The sequence below is a fragment of the Patiria miniata genome, unplaced genomic scaffold (assembly GCF_015706575.1).
Source record: "Patiria miniata isolate m_02_andy unplaced genomic scaffold, ASM1570657v1 HiC_scaffold_5, whole genome shotgun sequence".
Lineage (NCBI taxonomy): Eukaryota > Metazoa > Echinodermata > Asteroidea > Valvatida > Asterinidae > Patiria > Patiria miniata.
Genome location: NW_024037072.1, coordinates 12,359,869 through 12,373,122, shown reverse-complemented (window position 1 = coordinate 12,373,122; position 13,254 = coordinate 12,359,869). Strand labels below are relative to the sequence as shown.

The 13,254-nt window shown below is 38.6% G+C and overlaps 1 protein-coding gene across 1 annotated transcript; it reads right to left on the bottom strand.

The window, feature by feature from the left end:
• Window positions 1–2,975: 2,975 nt before the first annotated feature.
• LOC119740699 (alpha-N-acetylgalactosaminide alpha-2,6-sialyltransferase 2-like) lies at window positions 2,976–12,115 on the bottom strand. Its single transcript, XM_038216077.1, has 10 exons — window positions 12,057–12,115; window positions 10,799–10,909; window positions 9,275–9,527; window positions 8,374–8,542; window positions 7,228–7,399; window positions 5,923–6,061; window positions 4,922–5,022; window positions 3,996–4,079; window positions 3,570–3,663; window positions 2,976–3,149 (listed from the first exon to the last, which is right to left on the bottom strand). The coding sequence occupies exons 1-10, from the start codon at window positions 12,113–12,115 to the stop codon at window positions 2,982–2,984; spliced, it is 1,350 nt and encodes a 449-aa protein (XP_038072005.1). The 3' UTR covers window positions 2,976–2,981.
• Window positions 12,116–13,254: the final 1,139 nt, after the last annotated feature.

Genomic DNA, 13,254 nt, shown 5'->3' with positions numbered 1-13,254 from the left:
CATTCACCCTTCGTATACTACACTGCAAAGGGTGTGGTGTTAAAATTACACCTTGCATTATTACAATAAGAGTGGTTCAGTGTATCGATACCACATGGTGTTACTTTACACTATATTTTTGCAGTAAATCTCACTTCCAATTAAGGCATGAATATTTTTCAATCTATATTTACCTTCGTTAGTAATGCCACTTTAAGTTTGACAGGCGTATGAGCGTTCATCGTTGGACAATGCGGTTTAGCTCTGCCGGATTGTTGAGTTACGTAAAGCAGATTAATGATTGTGCAATACTTTTTGGAAAAGTCACATATTTACACCAAAGTGTTTATTCCAGCCATTTAAAGTTATATTATAATTACACAAAATGATTTCTAAATCTTAAGTGATATAATATCTTATATATAGTTAAATAGCTCTATTCTAGGACTATGGAGTTGATTGTCAATTCCTTTTAAGTTCTTGGACAGTACGTTGATATTTTCTTTGCATTATTTGGAAATGTGAATGATCATTGTAACGCCAGTTGCTTCTGTTTGTATTTTTTTCCAATGATATTCCACACCTAAGTAGGCTGGAGTGTAACATTTTGATTTTGATTGTTTTTCTGTATAGTACTAAACTAATGTTTAAGTTTTATTCACCAGTTCGACCTGATTTAAGATGGTGGGTTACAATGAAATAAAGTCAGCAAGCTTTAAGTTTTGTTTGAGAGTTCCAAACTCTATTGGTAATTTAATTTCCCTCCAATGGTGTACCGAAGTCTGGTGTAGTGTTACATTAAGTTTGACATTTTTGGCAAAGGTTTTGTGATATATTGTCCTAAACATGGGCGTCGCCAGGATGAAGGAGGGGAGGGGAGCGCTTGGAACATTAACCCCCCTCCCGGCCCACCAGACCCCCACCCCACCCCCCGGAAAAGAAAAAAAAGGAAAAGAAAAGAAAAGAAAAGAGGTGTGAAATCGTATTTGCTATTAACAGACTGTATACACATTTAACAAAATGGGCGTCTGCAGGGGTGTGACTGGGGGTAGAGTGGGTAAATTTCCCCGCCTACCCTCGGGGGAAAAAAAATGATAAATTGTAAATATGCTAGAGAAAGTACAATGATTATTTTTTTGGGCCCTCCCCCCCCCCAAAAAAAACCTGGCGACGCCCATGATCCTAATTTTTTTCCCTCCAGGCTGCGTAGTGGTTTTAAAGATCGTGAAAATATCTCTACCATGATCTAAATATCAAATATACAAAGAAGTGTTCATCATCTGTGAAGCAAAACTTCTTCAATTGTTCCATGTGAGGGGAAGGTACACGGTATATATTTACATATTTGTTTTTAATTTACATTTTTTTTTTCAAATTCGATATTTGTCAAAAATTAAGAAAGTTTAAGGAATGTGTTGTTTCTTTAGAATGTATAGGAACAAGTTGGTTTTGTTTCGGGCGTTGTTTGAAACAAAAAAACTAACTTTCTATATCTTAAAGTTTTTCTAAGATGCGTTTTATCAATGTACTAGTGACAAATGTCTGTACTTACGACAGATGTCTGTACTAATGACAAATGTCGGTACTAATGATAACGTTTGTACTAAACGTGCTGATTAAAAATATCCAAAGCTCGGTTAGTTAATATATTGAAAGCTTTAAACACGGACAATTTTGTAAATGTGCTACTTTGTTAATAAAAAATGTCTATAAAATGAATTTATGAGAAAGAACCATTTGCCCCAGTATGAGTGTAACTTTCTTTCATAGTGTTGTAAGTATTATACAGGCATGCAATTCTCCTCGGATGAGCTGATTTCTTCTCCCCATGTATGCCATTGAAAATTGAAAAACACTACACAAATTCTTCTAAATCTCGGAAGTTCTTCTTTTTGTGACTTTACAGTTCCACGCGCGAGAATACCTGATATTCATTGCATTCCAGTATAAAGTCTACAGAAACTCCACTGGATTCAAAGTATTGCTTGATAAATCTACAGTATACTAGTATACAGTGTATAAAAATCAATATTTACAATTAAGTATGCTGGCTGAACATTCAGAAGAATGACCTATTCCCAAAAGTAGTCATTTATTTTAAGTATAAGAATCCATGACAAATTAAAAAAAAGAATGGCTATTATTTATAGATGTATACTAGTTTATTAAAAATCATCGTGGTGGCACATGTCGAATTAAGGTGACAATACAATGACAATGTAATCAAAAAAGAAAAAAAACGGAAAAAAAAGCAATTTACCTTCCCCAAAACATCCTTACACTTACTCACTTGTGACGGGCATGAATTTTTTTCAGACTTTTGTCTGAATTCAGACTTTTGAATCTGAGAGAAAGACATTGTCAGTATAGAAAGAAATGCATCCTTCAAACCTTTTATCCAATTTTCAAACTTTGTTGGAAACTGACAATGTCATCCCTGTACATGTTGTGGCAACAATAGGTTAAGGTTAAATTTATTTCCGTAATAAAAAGTGAACATGCGCGTCAAATTGCAGATCGCATACACTCGTGGAATGGCTCTCCACTTTTCTCAATAATTATGTGTAAAAGAATTTTTAAAAAACCTGCAGATCTTAGTTCAGTGGAGAATATCAAATCGTCTTAACTATCCATATGTCGACGGAAGGAGCCGGGAGAAATGTTGCAACCTGATGCCACTGTTTTCTTCATATATCATCTCAATGAAGGTCATTTCATTGCAAAAATGATGATAAGACATGAATCTGGGAACTGAGAAAAATTTCCAATTTCGTTAGGAAATACTTAGAAAATGTTCTTGACTCTCCATAGACTTTTACACAATCGCGGAGTTGGCGTCAGGTTGCAACATTTTTCCCAAGTCTAAGTTTCATCTTCACTCACTGTTAACGCCAATACTTCTTTTGACGCAATGGTTTAAGTCGAAGAATACACTCGCAAGCGTGGATTCTTAAATTACGAATCCACACTTTCTCGTGTATTCTCCTTAACACATTATGAACTCACTCCCTGGTGTACAGGTTAATGATGCCCAGTTGATGTAGTTGGATCCAGAGTTCCTTCTCAATGTCGCTGTCATGGTTGAGATACGATACGTGTTTCCGAAACGCAGTGTCGTAGTAATATTCCGAGTATTTTGTAAAACTCCCGGCGAATCCGTACACATCCACCTGTTTCCAATTAACAATAATAATTGCAGTACATTGTATTACAAGTGTTAGGATTACTCAGCCAATGAAAAATGTAAGGCGATATAAGAAAGGGGTCTTCTTTTATCAAAAGTAGGCCTGTGTATGTTTTACCTTTTGTGTATTTTAGGTGGTGAAAGAGTTCGAATTTCTGGGGCACTGTTCAGAACATGTGTGGTAAAACTGGTAAATTTTTTGCCAATGGTCAATGTTGAAGATTTGTACACTACCTATGACGAGCGCCCTCTATCATTCATTAACCAAAATAACGATTCTTGGTCAAGTAATCATCAACAGCTATATCCTTCTGTCTGTGGCCGTCGCCTAAGCATTATATTGTATATCTTAAGAATACATGGGATATGTTATAGGAGGTTTTTTTTAGGGTTTCTGATATCTCACCTTGTCACAAGTATGTAACGCAAGGATGAGCATAATAGCACCAGTAGACGGACGATAGAATTCTACGTTTTTACGTCTTGTAGAGTTTACCCATCTTGGGAGCAATGGAAAAAATACATCTTAAATGAACGTAGGTCAAGTAAAATGAATAAGGTTAGTAGCTATTTAACAATTTAACCTAGGGTAATTGAAACTGTGCAAAAAATGCACGTTTGCCTAGAACATATAGCTACGTCTATCTGTCTGTCTGACTAATAGGTCTGCCCACCACTTAGTTCAGTATGGCAAAGGATTCTGTGCTAGTTCTTTGTTTACTGGAGGATTGCAACACGGGTTTATGGTTTTATAAACAAGAATATTTGAAATTCCAAAATGGACGAGTAAAACAGAGGAATTGGACAGGGACTGCAGAGCTGATATACAGACCTGTCTCTGATGTATCTCTCAAAGTCCGGATGAACCAACTTCACGTCGTTTGCTGTCAGCTTCGTCTGGAATTTCGGGGGCGATCTGAAATAAAGGAGAATTATTGTGAAGAAACATTATAGACAACACTAAAAAGTGTGCTGGCCATGCTTTTAACGAATCCCCCCACAAACAGATTATTATTGATATTTTCTAGCAATCACGGATGTTCAGTTTTGAGTGAGAACTAAACTAAAAAATAAATGCGACCACGTCAGTGGCATATCCAGAGGGGGGCACCTTGCCCCCTCTCCCGGCAGATTTTTGTGAAATATATTTTTTTCAGTAGCTGTTTCCATAATAATGGTCACTTTTGAAGAGCGCCCCCATTTTGAAGATTGGTACCAGGCCCCCCCCCCCCCCGCCGCTTTATGATTTTACGGAGGTCAAGTGTCCGGAGAGAAAACCCCAACCATGTCTACATTTCGGCGCGGATGTGCTAGTGCGGTTGCCCCCCCCCCCGACATCAATGATACGCCACTGGATCACGTTATTATTTCACAAATATCGAATTATAGATTTATGATTTCAAATTAATTGAGGCTGATCTGTTGAACATTACAGGCGCAAAGTCATCCAAGTAAGACTTTCTCCGGGTTAAAGCGGGCAATATTTACAAAAACACTAAAAAAAAATCCCCGTTAAAACAAAGCAAATTTCAAATTCGTCGGGAGGAAGAAAAACAATCGAAAAAACCGATAATTGATAGAAATATTATTATTAATTTATTTATTTTTATTTATTTATTCCCTATGTTAACAATTTCAGTAAAGGAAAATATTTTTCATATTTATTTTTCATGATATGTTGACCCATCACTTGGTTCTTGTGAAATAACATTTGGGATGGAGGGGCCGCAGTACTTCTCCCTCATCAAACTGTCCTACCTTCCATCTGCAGGATTTCGGGGTGCGGGTTTGTCACTGAATACAGCACTAAGAAACATGTAGGCCCAGTCCGTTTTGGGAAAGAACACGTATCTGATGCCCTGAAAGAATAAGGAAACGGACAAGATTGTATTTAGAAATATTAAGGAAAGTGCAAAGTCTTTAAACAAAATTTACAGCACAAACCCACGGCTCCCTTGCAGATTGCAGTAAGCCTCTTGCGAGGGCCTGGCAGTCGCAACTTCATACATGCTGCGTCTGCGCTCACTATGTCTTGTTTGCTGGGCTAATTTGTATAATGAATGTACGCAAGGTTCAATCCTGTATATCCCAGTAAGAGAAAGGCATTGCCCTCTAAGATGGCTGCTACGCCTAAGGTCTATTACAGCGCTCCTTTTAAGGCCGCCATATAGCGTCAGACCGTCAACCAAGTCCATACTCAGAGGTGGCATTATAATGGCACGGACGCCCAACCCAGCCCTACTAACTCTAGGCCAGTGCCGGGCCAGTGTCGGGCCAGTGCGGGCTGTTGCAACTGATAATGTAGTAACCAACGGATAAATGTATCACCAACCGATAATGTCACATAAATTGACCGACACTGTACCACTAACTGATAATGTAACACGAAATTGACCGATAGTGTAGTAAAATGTACTACAACTGTCAGTCAATAATGTTGTTACATTATCAGTCCTAACCGATAACGTAACAACAATTAACTGATGTGGTAACATTTACTACAGTATTCGTCATTTTTTGTTACATTATCGGTTAGTGAGACAATATCGGTCAATTTGTGTGACATTATCGGTTGGTGATACGTTATCCGTTGGTTACTATATAGATTATCAGTTGTAACAGGGGGTATTTGTTAGTTTGAGTCACTAACTGGTACGCAGCGAAGACGTAATACTAGGCCTCCTCTTCAAAGGTCAGGTTCAAACATAAATAGCCTAAATAACCACACGGTAATTGAAACAGAATTCAAGACTTTATACCTTTTGATATGGTGGAGCATGGAAACCGTATCTTGCACCACTCATTACTGAGTTAGACAGAGATCGGAAAGCCGCACAATAAAACGATGTCTTGGTTCCTACGTCTTCCTCATGACCTTTAGTTAAAGCAACATTGACCCTGAAAGAATAACCACGTAAACAATAATCTTCACATTGCGCCAAAATGGACTATAAATCATAATTATTTTTTCATTTTAGTTACGCTTCATTATGGTAACCTGAGATTTTCAGTGCGTATCCATAAACAATTTTTTATAGATGGAAGTGACATGGAACCTCAAAAAATCAAATTCCATTGATTCTATATTGTTCATTTTACTATTTTGGTGTCCTGACAGTTTTTTTCAGGGATTTGTTTTTAATTATTATCAAATGAATACATTTCCGCCGCAGTTTTGTATTTGCACCTGCACACTTCCTCTCCAATTTAGGGGGTTATACCCTATAAATTCAAACACTTATGATCATCATAAAAAATCATCTAGACTATACACCGACGTTATCCTGCCGATCACCATTCTGAATTCAATGCAGATTTTTTTGGAAAGTTGAAACTTTATTTGGTGAACATTTTTGTGTAATTATAATGTATATTGCATTCCCTAAGACGGATTTCTATGGGAAACCTGTGACGATACACTCTATGTGGCGTTAAAGGTAATATACAACATTTGCAAACATCACAAAAAATACCAACTATATCAAATCATTATGAAATATACTTGGCTGAAAGTGAATGATAGTCTCGAGCATCTTGTTAAATCATTGCACTTGGTGTGCTGCCATTTTCAAGAAAAGTGGAATTTTGTATCAATTTCCAACGATGGTGGGCTGACCATCTTTGGACAAAAACTGACTTATTTCTCTTCAAATACTGACCCCAATTTACCAAATTGTGTTAGTCCACATTTTGTTTGCAATCAGTTACATATCCGTGAACGGGTGCAAGCCAGCTAGTCTGGTTCCCTGACCTGACAATTCCCCGACGTCTATAAATTGCTCCATTTGTCTGAAGGGAACTAGACAACGAGACTTTTTTCCTTGGTTTTGTCCAGCATTCATGAACACGGATTCAATTTTACACGGGTCAGTGTAACAATATTTGCTACAAAATACTAACCGTCTAATCCATCCATTACAGCAAAAGCAAATGTTGTACACATGTATTACATTTAAATGAACGCCATGTGATATATTCATCGAATCTCTTGATTGTCGGACTCATGTTTACATCTTTGCAGCGCGAACGAATAATTATGAAAACAAATTGACGGCTTTGCTCACCTGAAGACATAATCATGCGAGTCTATTTCCTTTCCCATCTTAGAACCATTCAGTATTCCACCATTCCCGATTACCGCACACGATGTGCATCCGTCTTGTCCAGGTGATCGGTCGTGGTCAAACATGTACGTGTTACTCGTCGTATTCAACAGACTCAGAGCAGAGGAGATTACTAAACAGCAAGAAATCAAAGAATGATTGTAAGATGCTATACTTTATGCAAAGACAACAGTAGACATGTAGACATTCTGTCAGAAAAATCCATCCCAAACTGCCTTAAAAAACCTCTTCAGCCAGTGCATATTGCAAGCAATGAAGCGAAACTTGGACTTCTAGCAAAGATATGGAGCGGAAACTTCAAACTTCCCAAAGAAGTACTAAAAGGATGATGACTGCTTACAGTGGGAGGAATCGTAAAACAAATAGGTGGATCAGAGACTTGACAAAAGCAAATGGTGTGACTAGTAAAAAGGAGCAAATGGAGATGGGCAGACACCTGGCAAGAAAAGAGGATGAAAGATAGAGCCGACTTACAGCAGAATGGCAACCACTATATGGCACAAGGAAAAGTGATCGAGAGACCTCGGTCTAGATGGAGAGAAGAACTGGTGGTGGAAACAGGGACAACAACCTGTTAAGGACATTCCAAAGACAGAGACAACTGACGTGCTATGGGACAGGCCTGTGCCCAGCAGTGGGACGATACAGGCTGGTGATGATGATGATGATGATGATGATGATGATGATGGTGATAAACAGTGCTCATATAGTCATGTCATTCAAATCAAAGTGATTTATGTTTGAATACAAGTAATTTTCAGACCTAAACGACTTTGATTATTAATAAGTCATTTTGCGGTCAGTTTTTGTTAAGAGGTATCTCTTGAATACGAAATGACCATCTCAAGTTCGTGCGAATTAACTGAATAAGAAAGGTTACGAAATGAGTCAATTTGTTCTCTTAAAATAGTTAACTCTCTTGCTAATAGAAACAGTTTCAGTCGGTTTTATAAAGGTAAGGTATGCGATGGTCAATATCTATTTTGCTTTGAACGATTCTCAGAATAGATTGATGACGTAACTAGCATTTAGTTCCCCGTGTAACCCTTTTAAGAACCTATAACATCTTCGTTTTTTTCATCTTACCGGAAGCACTGGCAACTTTCCATCCGAAAATGCTGCGAAACTGTGCTAAACGCTCATATTCCTCTTGACTGTAGTGTTTATTCCATATTAAAATTGGAACCTCGGGCAGATACTTTTTGGTGAAAAACGACTCGAGAAGAAGCTTTTTACGTACCGACGTTGCACAGTTCTGTACAAAATGACAAAAATAAACGATTGTCACTAATAAGTGTCTCTAAGGACCTGCTTATACAATCAAATTACTGGATAATCATTGGATATGCCACTTTAATGGCAGTGGCGTAGCCAGCGGGGGGAGGGGGGTGTTAAGGGGGTATTTACCCTCCCCCAAGATTTTGTAAAGACTGCCCTTTTCCATTCAAGTGCCATTTTTTCGCAACTGTTTATGCCCACCCCAATTTTTTAAAGAGTGTCCTTTTGTTTAGATAAGTGCCCTTTGTTGTTGTTTTTTGTAACAAGTGCCCTTTTTACTCAAATGAGTTCCTTTTTTAACTAGCGGCTGTAACGAGTGCCTCTCGGGAATTTCGTGCGTGTGCCTCCTTGAAAAATATTGTCCGATAGTGTGTATGATCGTCCGCTTCGAACAGCGCCCTCATTGAAAGATGGTACCCCCCCCCCCCCAACTTGATTTTCGGAGGCCAAGTGTCCGGAGAAAAAACAGTCTACATATTAAGCACGGATGTGCGCGTGCCCTTTTCAAGAATTTGTTACCCCCGCCAATAGAAATGACCTTGCTACGCCTATGAATGATGAAGTAAGACTTAAGAAGGGAGACATTATGTAGCCTATACCGTATTTCATCAAGATCTTGAAGGAAGTCATTAGCATCTCGTACATCAGAAGATTATTCTTCTCTTTGACCTCAACTTTGTTGAGGATCCTAATGAAGTTTCATGCTTACCATATAATTTACAAACTGGGTGTCGGATGTGTACTGAGCATCACTCAGTCTCCAGTTACTTGGTCTTTGCGCTTCTCTCCTCTCTATGTCTGCAGCTAATGCATCCTTGTAAGTTTGGTTGAAAGCAATTCCTTGAATCAGAGTGTCGATGTTGGGAAGATTGCCAGATTCTTCCTTCATCTGAGGAGCGGTGCTGTGTAAGGTGTCATTTCTGCCGGAAGTCAACGGACGGATCGTAAACGCTTTATTTGCTCTGTTGAAGAGACGAATGGTGTCAAATTCATATTTGAGAAGCTAAAATGTGACACTATTTCATAATAATGCCGTTAAATAATGGTCTAGCATTCAAGCCAACAACACACATTCAATTCGTTCAGCCTTAACTGATTTGATACATTTATGGTGGATGTATTTTCTACCGTTATGTTAAACTGATAGGCAACAGAGGCAGGTGGGATTATGTGTCAATCAACACCCAAAACACGTCAGAGCACTGAGAGATTCATCTACAAACACATCTCTGCAAGCAAGAACGGTTACCAGAAGTTGTTGTACCCCAAAACACTGCCTGCGGAATATGCTATCTGATGTGGCCCGCTGTGCCCCAACGTTACATAGCTTCAAGTATCAACTACTAAAGATCGAGGTTGCTGATCTACATAATATCTGATCATAGCCAGCAGCTCAAAAACTAGTTTGCACCGACTCCTAGTATTGCGCTTTGTACGTGATATATAGCTACACCAGGCGTTTGTACAGAAGCAAACAGATGCAGATGCAGATGCAGACGCAGATATGTCATTGTTCCCTCCCATTTTGGAATATCATGGATATAAGCCGCTCCTTAACTGTTTGATGTCAAGTCATGGAAGCTGACAGTGACGGACGTTATGTACTCCCACCTTTTATAAACGTGTTGAAAGTTTGGGAGCAGAAAGGGACATGCTATAGGAGTCGAATGTACATTATTATGAAGAAGTTCAAATTTGTTAACTGTGGCTCCACCATAATATGTCTATCACTACTTTGTGTACAATGCAAACTTTTGCATCGGTGTGATTTATTTCATGTTTTGTTTTGCCATTCATCGACGCAATTGCACAAGCACTTTAAACTCCGATTCCGGATTCGAGCAGGCCGGCCGGCACCGGCGGGCTTGGTGCTCTCGTGGTGGGACGTTTATGCTGGTAGTTGGGAGGCCGTGTGTTCGACTTCAGCTCAGGTATAAGCATGTCGTTTCCCTCCGCAAGCCCTCGGACAACACTGAGTATAAAATGTTTATGAAATTACTTTTGTGAAAGGCAGTACCCAGCATTCAATCCATGATATTCCACATGTGCTCCCGCCTATCAAACGTCTGTAACGTTAACGTTTTTGAATCTAACTCACTAATTATACGTAAGATTTGAGGCTTTGCATGGTGGAGATACTAAATAATGAAAGGTTTTCAGAACCATTCTCTTAGTTGAGAAATTATTCGCACATGGTGTTTCCGCAAACCTTTCATTATTTAATTATACGTACAAAAAGGGTATCCTTTCTCGAATAGTTTGGATGGTTGTGAACTTGAACGTTCCGATCACTAACGTGTAGACCGTCATTCCAAGACACAACGCTAACACCAATCGGACGACTCTGTGAATAAAGACATTGAAGGTTGGTTAACGCTTTTCTCGTTCATTTGGATATTTATATCACATTAATCTTGTTGCAACATTGTTCTGATACAAACTTTTACTTGACCTGCACAATCGACCAGCTAGACAGGTAATATACCAACCTCACGACCATGCCTTTGTGCAAGGGCGGATCCGGGGGGGGGGGGGGGCAAAGGGGGCCATGCCCCCCCCCCCCAAACCGAAACCAATTGGGTTTTTTATGTGACGTCGCAATAAAGGCAGGCAATGAGTACACCACCATCTTTTCCTCAAAAAACGTTGGCTAAAGTGGTCAGAAATTGCCTCAGATCGCACCACAGAGCATCGAGAATCCAAAAAAATTTCGGGGCCCTTAAGCGGGCCACGAACCCCACGCCGTAATTTTTTTACCCACTTTTTGGGAGACACAATTTTTTTTTTGGCCCCCCCCCCAAATTGTGTTCTGGATCCGCCCTTGCCTTTGTGTGGACTGTTTGTAAGTTAACAAAATAATACACAAATTGACGATCGAGACTTGTTCGACTTTCGAACCATTGGAAATTCATTCTTAATTTCTCTCTACCCAGCCCAATGCACCCCACTTGCGAAAGGAGTTTACATATGTACACAATTAAAACGTTTAAAATTATATTCTATTATGGACAAAATCCCTGTTACAGTCTTCCAGGAAATCCGTGTTATAAATATCGTTACACTGAATGAAATCCAGGAACGTTGTGTTTTAAAAAATGTGTTCATATATTTAAGATAATACCTCGATAAGCATATATTTCTTAATTTTTTTTCCAGAACTGATTTACATGAGCAAATATCTTGAAAACATGTCAAATACAGAAATGGAACAGTTGCACAGTTATCTGTCAGAATATCTCATACTAGTAAACTCTTGATGTTACGTAAGCTGCTAAAATCTGTAACTGTGGCCTGTGACGTTTGTAAACTGTCTAAATTGTAAAGACATCAGACATAAAATATTCACAGTTAGATGCCAGGAGTTGTTGGCCTACATGCACCTGTCTCTAAACCGTTTGATCGTATACAATGATAGACAAAAAAGGCAACATTTTAGTTACGCTTGGCAAGCTGGGGAAAAAAAATACGAAAAAATGTGTCGGTATACATACCTGTTAGAGATGAATCTACCATGTCCGGACGATTTACAGTTGAAAAGTTTACAAATCATCTTTATTTTGTTGGTTGTATGCCCACAATTTACAATGATATGCTCCACTAAACTTGAATTCTATACGGTTATGTTCCGTATTAGTCCAGAACTCGGCATGTTGAGTTGTCCGTGACAGCAGCTGATGCGCGTATTGTAAAATATCAATCGTTAATGCCGCAGAGTAAAATTAATAAAAGTCATTATCGCAACTCGACTGAGCGTGTCTGCCTAAGGTTGCAGCAAAGCGCAGTGATATGTTAATTTGTGTGGTATTAAACGAAACGGTGTGGCGTCACATGGAGTTGTAAACAGTCACATACCAATTAACATTTCGTAAATTGCAAATTTGTTTTTGTTTCAACATTTGTACTACACAACATATATAAATTTGAATCTTTTTGAAATCTTTTCTTCGTTAAAATCAGACATTATTTTGGAAATACAGCTGGCCGTCTTTGGCTTCTACGTGCATTTCAGTTGGGCTGGCTTCTTGTCGTTTAAAACAAGTAGATTCAGCTCTGACATCTGTTTAAATTGACAAAAAAACATCCGATCGATTTTGAATAATTTGTAGATTGGAAGGGAATCGTGCGGGGAAAAAAAACAGCTGCATTAAAGGACAACAACTATTTCAACACTTTTCAGGCTTTTATGAAATAAACCGACTCTTCTCCTAGCATTCATTTTGAGTATTTAAAATTTTTATTTTATTTTATTTCTTTCTGGTAATGAAACAAAGGATTCCTCAAAAAGAAATCTTTATTTCTGTGAACGTGAATATCTTTGATATATTCTACATGTTCTAAATATTATTGAATGTGATATGCTTCCCTGAAAATTTGACATCTAGATTTTATGGGAAATGCTGGTAGTTGTATAGATAGTAGAGTGAAACCGACCCATCTATTTTATGGCTACTTTTTTCGGGACGGGGTGCCTCCTTTGATCAGCCACTTTTATGTATGACCTGAAACGAATGTCTTTCTACGTTTAATGATACACGCCGTTCCCCGTGTGACTCATGTGTAATTTAGAATCCGATAAAATCCGAAATCTTGTATATTAACCCTAAAGGGGCCGGGGGGGGGGGGGGATCCGCCCTCCCTCAACATTTTCCGTAATAGCCTCTAAAAAAAATTTTTTCGCGACCGAGCTGT